Source organism: Silene latifolia, chromosome 7, assembly GCF_048544455.1.
Source record: "Silene latifolia isolate original U9 population chromosome 7, ASM4854445v1, whole genome shotgun sequence".
Classification (NCBI taxonomy): Eukaryota; Viridiplantae; Streptophyta; class Magnoliopsida; order Caryophyllales; family Caryophyllaceae; genus Silene; species Silene latifolia.
In genome coordinates, this window is record NC_133532.1 from 121,771,454 (window position 1) to 121,790,886 (window position 19,433).

The following is a 19,433-nucleotide window of genomic DNA, read 5'->3' on the forward strand; positions in this document are numbered from 1 at the left end:
TTCAAGGGAGAGGCCCCAACGGTGAATTTATTCCGCCGGCTTCACTGTCTCAAACCATTCTCTGGCCGCGTCGGATGGTACAGTGTGCAAATGGAGCCGGGTTATGTCTCTGTCGACAAACTTCCTTCTTGCAAGGACTGGCAAGGCCGGTGGGTGTACGTTAAGGTCTTGGGATGACTATCCGCCGCCCGCTCCTTCCAAAGACCGAGTTAACTTGCGGTGTGAGACTCGGGCGAGCACGATAGATGGGTTTCCGGAAGAAGCTCAAAATGGATGCCGCAGCGTCTATCTCGAGGAGGATGAGAGGTCGGCACCGAGGCTCTTTGAGGTGGACAAGAGTGGGGTGCCGAAAAGATGGATTCCCCGACGCGATCATCCTTCGGGATGAGCCGCTCTGCCATGTCGGCCTCATACCGCCCCTAAGACAAAGGTGAGTGGGGTCGGTGTGAGGCCCATCGCCGTTCTTAACGCTCTTGTTCCTCGAATTTCGATTTATTTCCCCTACCTTAACTCTTGCTTTGTTTCTTTCGCAGATCACTTTGGAAAGGACTTGTCTGAGGATATTCTCCGGAGAATGGGGCTGCACAAAACACCGAAACTGATAGTTTTTCTTTGGTCTAGAGGGAGCCACAAGGACGAATTTATTACTAACGAAATTTAAACCTAAGTCACGAGTATATTGAATTTTACCCTCGAAACTTTACCAATTATAATAGCTCATAGCTGACATCTAATATTCATAACTTCCGAATTACTACACTCTCCCTAGTCCCTACTCCCTACTCCCTACTTCATTTACAAACTTCCAACAAGCTAAAATAATCAATGTATCCCAAAATAACACACCATACCCTATAGAACATCACAAAAGTCCCTTCATTTATATTTTCATTCATACCACTATACAATCACCAAACTCCCATCCCCACATGAGCAAATGTGTTACTCCCCCTAAATCCACTCTTATCATGTTTAATTGCTAATCTAGCAACCTACATACCCTCAAAACTCACAATAACTTCCATACCCAAATCAACTCAACTCTCCCAACTCCCAAAGTCCCCCAAGTACCAACTTGGCACACACTCTCCCAAAAACACTACCCAAAACACAACCACTCACTACACATCAATGGGCACACCACCTCTCCTCCATATCATCCTAACCTTAACCATCCTCCACTTAGCCCACCACCACACCCTAGCCATAACCACCCCAACTCCAACCCCAACCCACCCACCCACACCCCAACCCAAACCAACCACCACACCAACAACCCTAGACCCAAAACAACTAAGAGCCCTCCAATCCCTAAACCTCCCAACCAAAAAAGACCCATGTTCCCCAACCCAAAACTCCACCACTAAATGTGACTCATCCAAACCCTTCCGCCACCTCACTTCCCTAACCCTAACCAACTGCTCCGACACCCTCTCCGTCTCAACCACCGCACTCAAATCCCTCTCAACCCTCACCTCCCTCTCCTTCCTCAATTGCCCCGCCGCCACGTCACGCTTTCCGACCGAATTATCCACCAATCTCCGATCCTTTACTTGCATCAACAGCCTTAAAAAAATCACCGGCGTATTCCTCGGTCGTCTTTTAAACGTCACGGATCTTATAGTTCAATCCGTACCCGTTAAAGCAACCGGACCTTATGTTATTCTTGGGAATTTGAGATTTCTTCAATCGATAACTATTTCAAAAGCTAATCTTACTGGTACACTGCCAAAATCATGGCATCCGAATATTAGTTACATTGATTTGTCGTATAATCAGCTCAAGGGAAAGATCCCGAGTTCGATTACCGAGTTGGTAAATCTGATTTATATTGATTTATCTGGAAATATGTTAACTGGAGAAATGCCTAATTCAATTGGGGACCTTATCGGGTTAAGGAATTTGTCGCTCGCGACAAATTCCTTATCCGGCTCAATTCCTGATTCAGTGTCGTCAATGCCGGAACTTGAACACATTGATTTGAGCTCAAATCAGTTCAACGGAACGATACCGAAATTCTTGAATGAATTGAAAGGGTTGAAGTATTTGAATCTAGAAAGGAATAATTTCCAAGGTGTATTGCCATTTAATGGATCATTTATTAAAAGGTTAGCGGTTTTTAAAATTGGCGAGAATGCTAATTTGTGTTATAATCATTCAAATGTTTCATCAAAACTGAAACTTGAAGGGATATCTCCTTGTGATAAGAATGGACTGCCAATGTCGCCTCCAGCGAGTCCGAGTCCGAGTAGTGATGATGGTGGAGACGATGCTAGTGATGATGACGATGGTGGTAGCTCGCAAGACGAGACTAGTGGAAAAAGTAGTGGTGGTCATGGGCCTAATAAGGTTGTTCTTGGCATTGCTATTGCTCTTTCTTCTATTGTGTTTTTGATTATTTTTCTTATTTGTCTTTCTAGGAGGTGTGTTTAATTGATTTAATTTTTATTTTTTTTTAATGTTTTTTTAGGTGTAGTTTTTAGGATGGAAATTTGTTAATTTGGAAAAAAAAATTGTTCAAAAATTATTATTATTGTAGAAGTATAGATTGCAAAGAGTTGTGAAAATTGAAATTTGAGGCGGGACGTATTTAATTTTTAATTTTTATTCCTCTTATTTTCGTCGTATTTGTGTGATTATTTTGTTGCTTATTTACAATTAAGAAATCGGCATTTTAATCTTAATGCTCCGGCGAGTGTTGTTATTTTGGCTGTGAAATTGATTGGTGAATTTGTACAAAATTTAAGCTACTTATAAATGTATTATATCAAATTCAATAATTTGACGGTTTTAGTAAATCGTGTTAAAAGTATTGATTTTTCTATTAGAGAAAGTATAGGAGCTTCTAAATGTATAAATAGTAGGTACTGTTTAAGACGGTTTTAAGTTAACACTTCATAGAGACACAACCCTATTTCAGTTTAACATTATTTAAATTGTTTGTGAATGTCGTCTTAACTGAAGACGGGTCTGGCAATATTCTTGTTTACTTTGTTGCAAAGTATGCCTGACAAAGTAATTCAAAGAAATGAAGAATAACATAATTCAAGAGACCAAATGCAGATCTATAAGGTACATCTTTATGCAATTGGTCCATGCATTAAGTAAAAGGCTGAAAAAGCCTAATTTTAAACATACTTAATATATTTGATTACCACTTTTTATCCAAAACGTGTAGATTATGATTTGTGTTTTGTTCCGGTCGATGTCCCATTTACTTTCTGCTGTTGCTTTCTATTGTTGCTGACATTAATTGTTTAATTATGTTTTAATGTACAAACTGCATAAATGTTAACACGACCGTGTTAAAGAAAAAGGGGTTTGTGAAACGTCATAAGGTTATTTTACGAGAAGTTAATAATAATGTAAGAAGCGTGTAACTAATTTAGCGATTTTTTTTTATTTTTCCAAAATGAGATCCATCATAATTCATAATGAATTGGGGAAGACTGGAAGAATAAGCTGTCAGTTGATAATTTTGCATGTGATCCACAGACAAACAATTTGGCATAATCAATGATTTTGATATTGCTTGTAATACCCTCAACCAAAATAGAATTACGTATTATGTACAATAAACCAAAATTTACGGCCGTCCTATGATACGATGACAGAAAACGTGACCATTTTATGATTACTTTTTAACATAAAATAGTCAATTTTTATCATAAAATAGTCATTTTTCCTCTGTTGTACCATTGACGGTTGCACACCTGACAGTCTGACACAAGACCTACCGGTACAATAAAGAAGCATTTTACAATAACATGGATCAATCAGTACACTCAATAGATAAATGTTGATGCTGCCACCAAAGCCAGGCTAACCTGTGTCAGCTTAAATAAATCAAATTATTACAACTGAGAGTCAAACTAAATCTTCTACTTCAACTACTCTGCTCAATTACACTCTTTGCAGGAAGATAATGCCAAATTGCCAAGCATGTACAGCAGTACAGTTTACAGAACAAGCCTCTTGCATTTTAAAACTTGGATTTAGTAAAAATCCGAATCCCATATCGCTTTACAATAATTACTAATGAGGCTCTGCTTTACGGGTGCATATCTAAGTGTCAGGCTTGACTATCTATATGAAGTTCTCCGATCTGCATATTTTGGCTTAAAATAAAGTGTCCATACCCGTGTCCGAGTGTAACATAGCATTACACATAGTTCCCTCACTACTCCCTCCATCCGTCAGTCCATGATTCCCATTATACAAAATTTCAATCTCGGAAGAATTCACTGAGATGGAGGATAGTAGAGTGATAAATCAATCCTCAATTTCAAGCACCAAATTCTGCACAAAGCCAATCAGCGGAAAAAGGAGAGGCGGTATAGGTATTATTGTTAACCTCTGCAAGAACAGACTCCGTCCTTAAAATGGTGAAACCGGAAGGAATCTCTCATAACAATATCCCTGCGACAAGTCTTCGAGATTGACTTTGCAATCTCATGGCATTCATGGCATACTCTTGCATTCTTTGTGACACGTATGGTCGTGCTACGTGCCAAATTCAACACTCCAAAGGCAATAGCCGATGCTTCACTGTGCCCGCAAAGAGCTACTTCGTTTTTCATTGCTTCAGAACTAATTGCAGTGTACTTAGACTTCATGGATATATTTTCAAGCTTCGTCTTAGCTTTCAGTTTCTTTAACAATGCCTCTGTGCTCTTGTACTCCGGGTGCACAGCGACATTCCCTGCAATAAAGATTTGAACTTTGTCCTTAACTTCAATCCAACTGCAAATCTCATTCTTTTTTAGTCCAAGATGATGAATTCTACCCTTTAACCATTCAACTTTCTCCCTTGTTTTGGCCTCGGAATATATATTTTCTAGAAGTATATGGCATGCTTTACTGTCTGGTTCGAGGTTCAAAATTTGATCCACAACCTGCTCAGCTAGTTTCACATCATTATGAATTCTGCAACCTTCAAGCAAAGCACTCCAAACTAGAGCATCTGGTTTTAATGGCATAGTTTCGATAAAATTGTATGCTTCCTTCAACTTTCCGCCATTAGAGAGGAGACTAACCATGCAAATGTAATGCTCCAACTCGAGCTCAAATTTACCGTCTTTTCTCATCATGGTAAAAAAAGTCTTCCCTTCTTTTAGTAATCCAGAGTGAACACAAGCATACAGTATAGATGTATAGGAGTTCCTATCTGGTATAATGCCTTCCTTTCTCATGGCATCAAAAGTAGTTACAGCTTCAGTTCCGAACCCATGGATGCAGTAACCAGCAACCATTATCGTCCATGAGATCAAATCCTTGCTGACAATCATGTCAAAGGCAAAACGGGCGAAACCCAGTGCTCCACATTTCACATACATGTCAACAAGTGCATTAGCAACATATGAGTCAGAAAAAAGCCCGCTTCTGAGAATGTAGGCATGGATTTCTTTGCCCGTCTCCAGAGAAGCTAAGCTAGCACAAGCTGGCAACAAGCTTGAGAAGGTCACACCATCCGGCTTACATTCATCTTGCATTTCTAGAAATAAATTCAGTGCTTCGTAAGGAAGACAGTACTTTGATAAACCGCCAATCATTATATTCCAAGAGATTACGTCTCTCACACGCATCTGACTAAAAACTAATTCCGCATCAATAATGCTTCCACATTTGAAATACATGTCCATAAGAGTATTACATACTGATAAATCGGACACCATGTTGTGTTTCTTAACATAATCATGCGCCTCCTTGCCATGTTCCAACAAGCCACTAGAAGCACAAGCATTTAACACACTTGTAACAGCAAAGGTGTCAGGTTCGATACCTTTATCTTTCATTTCATAGAATAATCTCACAGCATCCCCTGATAGACCTTCACGCGCGTATGTAGTTAACATCGTTGTCCACGACACGATACTCCTATCATCCATATTCTCAAAAACACGAATCACACAATCTAAATCTCCACATTTCGAATACATATCAAGTAGTGTATTGCTACATGTTAAATCTTGACTAAATCCTCTTTTAACTGCATAACAATGAAGCATTTTACCAGAATCACGGTCACCAATATCAGCGCTTGCTGCAAGAACACAAACCATAGTCGTCAAGTCAGGCACAACACCAGCAAAAACCATCTGCTCGAAAACACTGAGCCCTTCCTCGGGCAAACCATTTGATGCATACCCACTTACCATAGAATTCCAAGATATAATGTCGCGATCAAGCAATTCATCAAACAACTTACGCGCACTCTCCACCCTCCCGAACTTAAAGTAAAAACTAATGAGCGAGTTTACCACCGCGGTTTTACCACCAAGATGCAATTTTAACAAACACCCATGAATCCTTTCACCTTCCTCTACAAACCCTAATCCTGAAAAACACTTTAACACACAAGAAAAAGTATATTCATTCGGCACGACACCGAAATCCCTCAATTTACTATACAAATAAACACCTTCCTTAGAATCACCAACTTTTGCATATTCATTAATCAAAATATTCCACAAATAAACCTTCTGATTTTTAATCAAATCAAATACCTTCCTACCTTCCACTAAATCCCCACAATTTACATACATAAACACTAATTTAACCCCCAAAACAGTGTTCACCCGTAAGCTGTTCGATGAAATGACTGAATGAACTTTACGACCGTTGCGTAACGATTTCTTAATTGCACAAAGTTGTAGCACTGAACAATAAGTACCCAATTCAAGTTCTGATTTTGATGATTCACAGAGTAATTCTACTGCTTCTTTCAACTTACCCACCACACAAAATTGTCTAATTTTGTCATTACAGTCTATAATTTGAGGATAAATTGTTTGATTTAGTAAAGCTGAGTTTATTGAAGATGGTGAATTTGTTGAATTTGAGGGATTTTTAGGATTTTTTGAAGTGGGTTTTAGGGATTTTGAAGGATTATGATGGTGATTAAGGAAATTTAGAGTTGGGATTTGATAGGGTTTGAATGTATGTAGATTGTTTGAGATGATTGCCATGACAACAATGGCAGACAAAAGTAATGTAATACGAAGTACGTTTTAGTTAGTTATAATCTACATCAAGGTTAACGGAGTAAATAACTTCCAAGGCTGGCTCTTCGCAGTGGTCGACGATTATTTATGTAAAACCGTCTTATATAACTATACTTTGAAACGGATTAATATTTGTAAGTGTCTTTTACTTTTTGTTTTTTACTTTTTTTCTTATGTGTAAATTTGGTCTAGATTATATTTTTTTTTTTTTTTTTTTTTTTTTTGTCAGAGAGAAAAAGATCGCTTAGGCCATGTATAATGCATACCATCTGAGAATCCTAATAATATTACATTCAACATTGGCTAAGAGAAAATTAAACCATAAATCTAATAAAACTAACATCGTCTCAATCGTATGACAAAAGAGACGACCGGTGCGAAACTGGTAAGATGAGGTAGGAAGGCCACGAATAACTTCGACCAAATCATCAGCAATACTATCAACTTCCATAAGCCAACGAGACGAGCCAGGTGCACTTACGCCACAAGAGCGTAGAAAGAAAGGAGGAAGAACAAGTTGAAGCAGCTTGTCTTCAGTGGAGAAGAATCCCTTACACCGTGGCGATCGGCTCAAACAGTCCAAAGACCAACAACTCAAGGAAGCAAGTATGATGATAACAAAGGCCAGAAAGGTCCCCCCGGCCAACCATACACCAATTACTACCAAGGACACCATAGAAAGGCCATTATTCCAAACAACAGAACTAAGCTTATTGGAGAATCTCCCATAAAGGAAGATTAGTTGTAAAAACATGACGAAAAGAAAACTAAAGGAAGCCATTGAAATTGTAGGAAACCACCGCAACGGACACACCCAAAACCATGTACTACCCCATATCGACACAATCAGACCCACCATCTTCATAATGATTAACACAGAAGACCAATTTTAAACTAAGACGAACAGAGGAGGGATGAGAACCGCCTGCCAAAAGCTATATCAAGAAAGAACAGCTGCAAAAGACGCACCCGACAACCAAAATAATCAGAAGGACCGACTCTCAAAGCCCAACCAATCCCAAACAAACCAACAACCCAGGGAAGTCGGTCAAGACCAAGAAAAGGATAAAAAAGACCCGACGCAAGGGACATGCAAGACCGTAAAGACACCCGTTTCACCAAACGACACCTCCCAGACCACCGCTACACATGCAACTGACCAAACTAGAAGACGACACCGACGTACACTAGTGATAAAGTAAAAGGACCGATTGATGGGGAAATGGGGGATCACCAAATCGGATCCAAAATACGACCACCTAGTACAACATCGCCGCAACTGGATGAGCTATACTCATCGACACGTACATTAAAAACCAAATACAAGGAATCCAAACCAAAGGGTGGGGAAATGGAGGGATCACCACCGGTTAGAATCCGGCACTCACGGTGACGGGACGAGGGAACGGAGGGACGAGAAAGTCAAACAATCAGCTGCATGCAAACCCACCATTAAAAAAACCAACATAAACCACCCATCTTGGAGAATGACGACAGCCCGGAAAGAAAAGAGATGGAAAGACGATGATCGTAGACAACCAGCGACCACATAGAGGGCAACATCCAAGAGAGGAGAACGACATGCAACTCAGAAACTTGTATATAGAAAGGAAGACGAGAAAGCACTCAATCCCATTGACAAAAGAAAAATTGGTATAATGAATTAATCAGAAGAAGGAATGGTGGTTCGCCGGAGATGAGCGCAATCAAAACCTGAAAGCGTCATCTCCGGCGAAAGACGGGAAGATATGGGGTAGAGACTGGATGGGTGGCAGCGGCGGTGGGACAATAAAAGGGATGAGTTTGGGTTTTTTTGGGATATTTAGAGAGGAGAGGATGTTAGAGAGAGAAAGAGATATTATACACTTTACATAAGATTAACGAGATTTTTTCTCTTCGAGACCATTTAGGGTGTGTTTGGATAGCAAAAGTGGAGGGAAAGGGAGAGGAGGGGGAAGGAGGGAAGGGAAAGGGAGGGAAGGGAAGGGGAGGGAGAATGGAGAGTTGGAGTTTTCCCTCCAAATCTTGCCTATGTTAGAGGGGAAACATTTTGGCTTGGAGGAAGGAAAAGGAGGGATCCATTATCCCTCCCCCTCCAAATCCCTCCAACCCTATTTTGCTATCCAAACTATGGATATTGTCTCCTTCCAAATCCCTCCTCTTCTTTTCCTTCCAAATCCTTCTATCCAAACAAGGCCTTAAGGTAAAGGATTCTCTTATATACCGTTTTTTAGTAAGAACCGGCTCCAAAATGAGACTAACTTAGCCTTTTAGGAAAATGAGAATGTTTCACTTGATGACCGGATGTTATACAACAATTCACATTTAAGGAATTATTTCAGGATTATTATGAGAAAAAGATAAGTAAATCGAAATTGGACTTATCATCAATTATTGATCGATGGTAAACTTGAATATGATCGATAGCAATTAGGATTCTCTTCATTTCTTAAAAAATAAATGGAGGATTTATTTCCTCTAAGCAGTCTAGATTTCATCTTACAGCGATCTAATTGTTCGGATAGTAGAAGCAACTTTGTATGTTTATTTATGGGTTTGGACTTATTGTAGCATGTGGTTGACAACAATCCCACCTTTGAATATTGAGGATTGGAAAATTGGAATGGATGCAACTTGTCTCTCTTCCCTTTGTCATCTCAAATTCCACAATCTCAGTTCTTCATTGTTCACAGGTATCATCTACATCTTATTTCTCCAATTTCTCTTAATTTTCTGCTATATATATTACATAATGCATGGAATTCTAGAACCATATGTTATTTTTACTGTGAACCTGTTACTGTTCCGAAAGTTGACTTCCGATGCTGCCTCAGAGGTAAATCTCTATCAGGATCAATAAACTTTCCGGAAATGGGATCATAACAACGTTACGCAAGTCGTGTGAAATGTATCTCAGTCTTGATCCTAGAGGCAGTCTTAGCGTCCTAATCTTATTGTTATGCAAGTGTATGCAGTTGATACCGCCTCAAAATTTGATACGTTCAGTTGCAGGTCGAAAATGGGTTCATATCTTAGTCTACATTCCTTACTGGCTTATATGCAACGATAGAGGCTGTAAGGCTGTACCTATTTCGATTGACTATTACTGTTGGTGAATATAGCTAGGGGGCTAGTAGGGGTGCTCGATCCTCGAACAATGTAAAATTTTCAAACCTTTTCTAGTATACCTTACTAAATTAGTAGTTCCCTCTCCTGAAAGTTTTAATCCCTTAGTGAAAATTCTGGCTCCGCCACTGGGTGGATACGTATGAATAGAAATTGAGACACTATTTCTTGATGCAGCTTGTTATATTTGGCAGAAAATGTGTGCTGTTCCACATCTTTTGCAAACCGCAATATGCCGTCATTTCAGTCGACTGACAGGGGCATAAGAGCTGGTGTAGTCAGGACAAGTAACTCACCTGACAGTCGGATCGTGAACCGAGATAGACTGATCGCATTGTTCAAACGTATCCAGGAGTCCATATCGGAAGAAAAATCTGGGATCAGGAGGACTAGCCGGAGGTCTAAACAACCAAGTGATGATTTTTCTGTTGAAGCTACAATCTCGGAGCTTCCTCACCAATCTAGCTCGAAACAAGGTAAGATATACCGTCACAGTGTCACGGTCTCTTTTTGTCACGGTGTCACCAAAAAGGTTGTATAGAGGCTGTCGCCGTTATTGTGATTGTTCTACACTAAGTCTTGCTTAAGACGGATCCGTTTTTTTCTGAGTATGAAATGTGAAGTTTTTACCCTTTTCACAGTGAACTTACAGCAAAGTATACCAACAACTCGAAAAGGAAGGAAACCAAAGGAGAAATCGTTACCCAAACCGCAACAATTATCCAAAAACAAGCTAACTCGCCTGCCATCCAACTTCGCGAAGAAATCACCGATCCCGTCACCAACACCATTAAGAAGTAACGCACACAACGTGCTGGATGAAGCACAACTCTCATCCAACAAGCTAACTCGCCCGCCATCCAACTTTGTGAAGAAGTCTCCAATCCCATCACCCACACCATTGAGAAACAATGTTGCGGATGATACGGAGTTAAGCTCAGAAGATCGTGCAGATCCCGAAAAGCTCGATGAAATGAAGCTCAGTGAGCTCAAAGGGGTAGCCAAAGTTAGAGGAATCAAAGGTTATTCCAAATTAAAGAAGAGTGAGCTTTTAGAATTGTTGAGATTTCAGATCAAGGGCTAAGTTCATCACAGCATTTCACAGTTCTGCTTACGGAAATTTCAACAAACAAAAGAGCACAAAGAAACTATACTGATATAGTACATCACTCTTGTAGTGCAGTCTGAAAGTCATTCTTGAAATCTTGTTCTTAACTAATGCTCCTCAACTTATTTATAAATTATTTCAACTTCATAAATCCTCACAAATGTCAGTAATGTTTTTACAGGAAGACATTTAGCTGTCCGAGAACTCCACTGTTTCGTGTTATTAGGTTATAACCTCCAAATTTTGTATCACCTTATACTTTTCACAGTTCCTACTTTGAAAACTTATGTAAGACGGTCTTACCTGATCTTCATTTCCTCGAGAAAAACATCAATCCCACTCCCACAAGAATAAGGAAGTGAAAAATGAGACAAATACGATATAACTTCCGTGATTTGCTAGAGCTAAATTTACGCTTCTGCAAAACTTAAGAAAACGAAGGACTTTATTTAAAGAACTAATGCATTACCTGTAGATATATACAAAGGCAATTGAGATTCAGAAACATATTTCATCTCATCTAATTTTTATTTGAAGCTGCTTCAGCAATTTGGTCTTAAGCTCCTAGGCAACTTTTACACCCATGTCTACCAAAAATTGATGCGAAAAAACCATGGAACGACAAAGGCGATCACTAAACACGCTGTAAGGAAGTTACATAATGGCTGGCCATGCCAGCAAGCTTCTTCTGCATTCCTTTCTGATGAGTTGGGTGTGTTATCATTCGATGTACTCTCTTTCCATTCTTCCATGAAGCCTTCGTTTCCAACGCCTTTTATGTTTGTTACCGTTTGCCCACATATTTCACACGTCCTGCACCACTCAGAAGATTTATGAAAGATTAGTCTAATAAGGTCCTGATGTTAGGATTTTTGTTGGTGTTGTTAGAAATACAATAATTGCAGCATTAAGCAGGGAATCAAATTCGGGTTTGCTGCATATAATAGAATGATATCGATATATCCGACATAAAATGTAGATTTCCATGGAAACGTTGTTCGGACAATAATGAAGGGTCATCATAACATGATAATATGAAAATTGATGAAAGTTAGGTTACAGTTAGTTATTCGGACGGATAAACCTCGTATGTGAGAAGAGAGTGCAGCTTTGTCGATTCGTTCAATTTTAGAGTAATCATGAGATTGGAACAGGCGGGCGAACAAGCATTGTCTTATTATTACTTATGACATCCTTAGATAACCATTCATTCTCTTGTTATAAAGGGGGAAATGAGATATATTGGAAACAAATGTTGTCCTACGCAACCCACTTTCTTTGACACGAAAACAACACCTACAATATACCATTGTTAGTACCCTCTTTGGACCGAACATTCAAAGAATAGTACGAACAACAAAAGTTCACCTTTGGCTAAGTCTATTGACAAAAGGGCTTCGACCTTCTACTTCTAGAAAAAGGTTGTGGTTCAACATTCACATTTCAAAGTGCTAATCGCGGAAATACTTGCAAAAGTAGTAAGGAGTTACGTGGTTCGAATAAATACAAAAAATTTGGTAAGGCTAACAAAAGTTGTTCAGCTAACAAATCAACATGCCTATGGATAGAAGTAGGAATTTTAAATTAACTTTTAGATACGTAAACAAATCAGAATCACTACGCTTTTTTGCTAAATACCACCCTAGTTTATTTTATGAAATACGGCCTCCGAATGATAGAGTACCCTACTTTGTTGATTACTTGAATACCTTAGAACAAGTACTGCTCGTTCATCCAATGGAACCAAAGACTAACTCCGTATGTTCTTTCAATTAGTGATACTACGGACTAAATCAAGATTAGTCTTAAATCGTATACGCTTCTTAAATCATGAAATACCATATGACAATCGTGTTTTGAATCAAGACCCACTTGCAAATAGCTTCTTCCTTTATTCCAGACAAAAGATTTCAAATGTTCGTCGTCCCTAGCTCCCTACCCAGAGAAATACTTGCGTCCTCCCGGAGGACGTCCTCCTACACCCAAAGGAGGATTTTACAATATTTAATTCCCATTTTGGTCATCCTCCTTTGAGTGTAGGGAGGACGCAAGTATTTCCCATAACCTTATGGGTTTGTCTCACATGTGAATCCGCCTCATGCAAAACTCACTACTCCGCATTTTGGAGCAAGATCCTCTCCATAGACAATTAGACATTGGGGTAATAATGATTAACCAAACTCAAAATTTTCAAACATAAAAAAGAAAAGCAATTCAGATAATAGCAAGTCTCTCTTAAGACCGTCTAAGTATGAAATGGATCCAAAAAACATATCTCGAGTACTGATGAGTCGCTTTTGATCCGTTTCACTCCTACAACCGTCTTAAACAAGGAATTTATATTCAAATAAAGAACAAGAAACAAACTTTCAAACTCCTAAAGAAAAGAAATTCACCTGTTTCCCTTAACCTTGAACCAAGCCTCAGCGCAATGCGAATGCGCAACACTAAGCTCACCCTTGCAACCACATCCAAGCATCATAGGATCATTCTTTTCCCTTAACGAACCCGATTTCGATTCCTGCTCAGAATTCAAATGACAAATCCTACAAACTTTTTCCCCTTCAAAAACCTCAACATCTTCTTCACATTTCACATCAATAACACAAGATTCCTTCTCTTCTTTATTTTCCACCAATTTCTTCAAACCCTCATTTTTAATTACACAATTCTCTCCTAAATCACTTGATTGATTTCCAAAATTCCTTTCAATATCAGTAACTTCAACCTCACAACTACTTTTACCACTAAAATCAGGTAACTTTTCTGAACTACTTGCATCATTATTTGCACAATTAAAATTTAACCCATTAACTATTCTTTCACCCATTTTTTAAGGCCAGGAGGGGGATTCGAACCTGTGACTCACAATACCTCCGTCTTAACCACTAAACTAGGACCTCTTCGGTTTTTCCACCTAATTTTATAAAGATCAAAACTTTCACCAAAATTTACCTCAATCTAAGAAAACCCATCAAGGTAAAATCAAATCAACCTAAACCCATATTAAAAATCAATAATTTGGATAAAATTATCTATAAAATCCTCTGTTTTACTCTGTTTTTTCTGCTGTAATTCTGTTTATAGTTTCATAACATGCATACACAAACATGCATAAGTTTCTGTGTATTTTATAAAAAAAGTTTTTAGAATTAAATTTACCTCTGATATATGAAATTATAGTAAGAATACCTCAAATATCTAAGCATTCCTCTGATTTTATCTGTTTTATTTCCCCTGTTTTTGTGTTTTTTTAGTGGGATTTTTTTGTTGAAATAGCTTGAAAAAGATAAGGAGTTGTGTAAGACAATTAAAGGCAAATAAAGAAATAAAGTGCCTCTTTATATAAGGAAGTGTATTAATCTAAGGACCACCTTGTTGCCTAATAATCTCTCCAATGTAATATATTCTTTTCGTTTTTATTCTATTGTGAGAAGTGTAAATCGGTCAATAAACAGAATGTTTGGTTAAGTTTATATTGCACTAAGTATTAATTTCGATTTTCTTTTAATATAACTCGATTTATTTAGGTTGCTCATCTTCATAGAGTTGAGCTATTTCAAGTCAATAAGAGTTTGAGGCGCATCAAAGACAAATTAAATGAAATTCGTTTACAATCGTTATTCGACTAAATGTGAAAATTCTTAAAAATAAAATAATTACTGAATAATATATTTTAACGTATTATTGCTGAATCATTCCAAAAACAATCTAACTCTCATTGCACGACGTTCATCAAATATCAAACAAGAACTAGTGCTATTTAATTTCAGTTTTTTTTATTCGAGTTTTATATTATCAAGATGAGATTATGTAAGTGGAAAGAACATTAACATGCGCCTTAACGGTCACTAGGCATTTGTCACAACTACTTAATTACCGACATTTTCAGCTTGTCACCCTCCATCCCAATCAAAATACTATTCACAAAGAATAAAAAAAATATAAATAAATAAATGAGACAAAAGGAATAACATTTATATAGTTACGCTTTAGCATTAAAATTACCTTTTGCACCGAATTCTTAAAATTTTAAATTTATGCATGCCAAAAAAAGACACATACAAAATTTACATACAAAAAATTCCAAACTTTTGAAGTAAACTTTGACACATAAGATGACCTTTACATTTTCTTATAAGTAAATAACATATCATTGACTTCTACAATTTGCATACATAAGATTCAATCACAGTTTAATACTTCCTCCATTTAATTCAATTCCATACATTTGCCCTTTTGAACACTATTCACAAATAGAGAGAATTTTCGATACAACTTCTAATACTATATAGCAAAAAATATAGTCATGTGAGATCTTGTTTTAATTGTCTTACCGAGTACATTGTAAATAACAAATTTTTATAATTTTTATTAATATGTAACTAAAGATATGAACAAAAGAAAATGAGCATTGATATACGTGTATAAAGCAAATGTATGGAATTGAATGAAATGGAGGAAGTACTTCATATTATATACTTCATGATGTAGTTATGGATTAAGATGTGAAATTACCAAATAATTAGCTACAATAATTGAAAAAATGTGGATCTAGTGAGCTGTTACATCAATGAAAAGGGTGTTAGTGTACCTAGTCAATCAATTAAAAACATAACAGTATATGGATAGAGATCTCCTAAAAATAAGTGAATAGAAATATATTGGGGTATGAAATACGAAGTAGTATTGTACAACATGTATGCGCAAAAAAAAGAATTAAAAGAGGTGGGTCAAGCATAAGGTCGTACAACTTACACAAATTCTCCTTTGTGACCACACATATCCGTCACTCCTGAGTGACGGATATCATTTTACCTCACAAAGTATCCACTTTTTCTCTCTCTGCAACACTATTCATGTGGTCCCCTTTCTCCACTAACCCATTTTGTTACCATTTTAACTCACAAAATATCCGCCACAAATGGTAACCCGTCACAAGGGAGACCAATTGACTTACACAAATTCAACTCTTTCGAGGTGGTTTGATAGCCGGTGGCTTCAACTTGCCTCCCTCATTCGAAAGGATGAGATAGTTTGGTCCTACCCTAAAGGATCAACCTAGTTTTCTTTTCTAAATAAAAAAAATCCTTTTATACAAAATCTCATTATCGACGGCACATATTCGTCTATAACTAAAGACAGTCAAATACAATACTACATTTCTAATAGGACAAGCAACAAGTAGGGAGGTGGGGCCAAAAGTATCACCACTTTCAAGCTATTTGACCCGTCTTTAGCTATAGACGGATATCCGTCTATAACAAGACTAGCTGATCCTTTTAAGTGTAAATCGGGTTAACTTTTACTTTATATAGACAATAATATATGGTTTTCGGGATTTTGTTTCCGGAACAAAGAGTAATCGCACAGACGGTTTCTCGGGTCAAATAATACGGCCTCACAAATTTTGAGGAATAACGAGTGATATTTGATGTTGCAGGTGTGCGATAACTAAGTCTAAAGCGAAAATCAAATACTCGTTAAAAATGTTTTAATACTTCTCATTTGGGCTGAATTTGAATAGAGTAACACCTAAACCGACCCCGAACACGTGGTAGAAAAACCGGAAGAAAAAGAAACACGATCCAGTACGACCTCTCGAACGGCCCAAATTGAAGTTTATAATACACGATTTTCGGGATTATAAGGTCCCGGAACAAAAATGTCCGTAAATCACACGGATAATTTATTGGGTCAACAATACGGCATCACAAAATTTGAGGAACAACAGTGGATATTTGAGGTTGCTGGTGTGCGATAAGCAAGTATGTGACGGAAATCGAGTACTCGTTAAAATGGTTTAATACTTGTTATTTGGGGCAGAAATTGAATAGGGTAACTCCTGAAACGACCCTGAACCTGTAGCAGAAAAATCCGATAAAAAAAAGAAACACAACCTGATAAGGCCTCCCGAAAGGCCTAAATTGAAGTGTATAATATACGGTTTACGGGATTATAAGGTCCCGGAATAAAAATAGTCGAAAAGCACACGGATGATTTCTTGGGTCAGACAAAGCGACCTCGCAAAATTTGAGGATCAAGAGAGGATAATTGAGGTTGCTGGTGTGCGATAAACAAGTTTCAGACACAAATTGGATACTCGTTGAAATGGTTAAATGCTTGTTATTTGGGGGCAGAAATTGAATAGGGTAACTCATGAAGCGACTCCGGACACGTGGTAGAAAACCGAGAAAAAAAAGGAACACGACCCGATACGGTATCCCGAACGGCCAAATTGAAGTTTATAATACACGGGTTTCGGGATAATAAAGTCCCAGAACAAAAATGTCCGTAAATCACATGGATAATTTACTGGGTCAAACAAAGCGGCATCAAAAAATTTGAGGCGCAACAGAGGATATTTGAGGTTGTCGGTGTGTGATAAAAAAGTCTCGAACAATGGAAATCAGATGCTCGTTAAAATGGTTTAATACTTGTTATTTGGGGCAGAAATTGAATAGGGTAACTCTTGAAGCGACCTCGGACACATGGTTGAAAACCTGGAAAAAAAGAAACATGACCTGATACGGCCTCCCGAGCTGCTCAAAATAAAATGTATAGTTCACGGTTTTCGGGATGCAAAGGTCCCAAAAGAAAAATGTCCATAAATCAAACAGACTTTTTATCGGGTTAGACAAAGCATGTTTACATATTTTGAGGAATAACGTATGACATTTGCTGTTGCCGGTGTTCGATAATTAAGTTTGAGGCGGAAATCAGATACTCGTTAAAAATGGTTTAATACTTGTTATTTGGGTTGAATTTGAATAGAGTAATTTCTAATAAAGCGACTTCGGACACGTGGTAGAAAAACCGGAAGAAAAAGAAACACGACCCAGTACGGCCTTTCGAACAACTCAAATTGAAGTGTATAATACATGGTTTTTTGGATTATAAGGTTCCGGAACAAAATGTCTGTAAATCATACGGATGATTTATCGTGTTAGACAAAGCGGCCTCTTAAAATTTGAGAAGCAACAAAGGACAGTTGAGGTTGCCGGTGTGCAATAAATCAGTCTTTGGCGAAAATCGGATACGTGTTAGAAAAACGGGGAGAAAAAGAAGCACGGCTTGGTATGGGCTATAGTAGCTGGGATAAAATTTATCATTTCCAACATTATTCTGCTTTTTGTCTCACAAGTTATTTGGCTCGTTTTATTGTTTAACTAGGATATGTTTATTTTAAATAAGAATTTGTGAAGGATGTAAATGAGTTGGGCGCCTTAGCCCGCTTAATAAGGCCTTTTCGATTAAAGCTTGACGCTACGTTGGTCAAACTGAGTTCGAATTCGGACCCAAGCGAAGCAAAACCTTTACCAAAAAAGCGCGAGCACACTAAGATTCAGCACGTCAAAGCTCGGTTTTTGTTTATTACTTTGTATTCCGCAATATAACAAATTTTTTTATCAATAATAATATGGGTAGAGATCTTGCTGAATTTGTGCCTTGAATCTGTTAGTCGCTACTCTGAATGACTACGATTGGGTTTCGCTGACCTGTCGCCTTCTTACTCTATTTTTTTCCTACTTTAAAGGTGCTTTCATCTTAGAGAGGGTTTTGGAAGTGAGTGATTTGTACTTGAATGATGCCTTTTTGGACTTTTCGAGTATGTTAAGATGAGATTTTATGGCGACTTGGTATCTATCGTAGAAAAAAGTTAATATTTTGGTACTAATTACTAATTATTAATTATGTTGGTATTGATTATGAAGAAGGGTTCTTATATCGACATTGTTTATCAATTAACCTTCTGTATTAGTCTTAGAGAGTACTGTATAAACTTTATAAGTCACACCCTAACACTTCTGCATATCATAACAATCTCAATCTGAAATCTGGAATATCTTCGGTATCAATAATACTCTCCTTCCTTTTGTCAGGTGGACGTAACTAATACACCGTTAGTGAACTGTGAACGTAACTAACACACCATTAATAAACCACATAAATTCGAGTATTGTTTTCTTTATCGTTTTTTGTTTATCTTTATCGCTTAATGTTATAACGGATCTCCTAAAAATAAGTGAATAGAAATAAACTGGGGGCATGGAATGTTGTACAATAATGAAGAGATGTATGTGCAAAAATAAATGAAATAGAAAGGTGGGCCAAGCATGTGGACAAGTTCCCGTGTTCGAAACGGTCATTCATGTTGTAATATTCATTCATGTCCACAAGTAAGTAGGTGTGTC

The 19,433-nt window shown here is 37.8% G+C and overlaps 4 protein-coding genes across 6 annotated transcripts; 2 read left to right on the forward strand and 2 right to left on the reverse strand.

Moving 5' to 3' along the window:
* Positions 1-814: 814 nt before the first annotated feature.
* Positions 815-2,620, forward strand: LOC141592854 (receptor-like protein 51). The gene has a single exon (XM_074413726.1). The coding sequence runs from the start codon at positions 1,132-1,134 to the stop codon at positions 2,431-2,433; it is 1,302 nt and encodes a 433-aa protein (XP_074269827.1). The 5' UTR covers positions 815-1,131; the 3' UTR covers positions 2,434-2,620.
* Positions 2,621-3,771: 1,151 nt separating this feature from the next.
* On the reverse strand, positions 3,772-7,062 carry LOC141592855 (pentatricopeptide repeat-containing protein DOT4, chloroplastic). Its single transcript, XM_074413727.1, has one exon. It carries the CDS (start codon positions 6,966-6,968, stop codon positions 4,350-4,352), a length of 2,619 nt encoding a protein of 872 aa, XP_074269828.1. The 5' UTR covers positions 6,969-7,062; the 3' UTR covers positions 3,772-4,349.
* A 2,477-nt stretch (positions 7,063-9,539) lies between these two features.
* On the forward strand, positions 9,540-11,434 carry LOC141592856 (uncharacterized). Of its 3 annotated transcripts, none has more exons than XM_074413728.1 (3): positions 9,540-9,697; positions 10,325-10,606; positions 10,772-11,434. In XM_074413728.1, the coding sequence occupies exons 1-3, from the start codon at positions 9,577-9,579 to the stop codon at positions 11,212-11,214; spliced, it is 846 nt and encodes a 281-aa protein (XP_074269829.1). In that variant the 5' UTR covers positions 9,540-9,576; the 3' UTR covers positions 11,215-11,434. The 3 variants fall into 3 exon arrangements, with proteins under 3 accessions (XP_074269829.1, XP_074269831.1, XP_074269830.1); XM_074413730.1 differs by having other exon boundaries at positions 10,483-10,606; XM_074413729.1 differs by having other exon boundaries at positions 9,590-9,697; positions 10,308-10,606.
* A 231-nt stretch (positions 11,435-11,665) lies between these two features.
* Positions 11,666-14,580, reverse strand: LOC141592857 (uncharacterized). Its single transcript, XM_074413731.1, has 2 exons — positions 13,635-14,580; positions 11,666-12,051 (listed from the first exon to the last, which is right to left on the reverse strand). The coding sequence occupies exons 1-2, from the start codon at positions 14,066-14,068 to the stop codon at positions 11,826-11,828; spliced, it is 660 nt and encodes a 219-aa protein (XP_074269832.1). The 5' UTR covers positions 14,069-14,580; the 3' UTR covers positions 11,666-11,825.
* Positions 14,581-19,433: the final 4,853 nt, after the last annotated feature.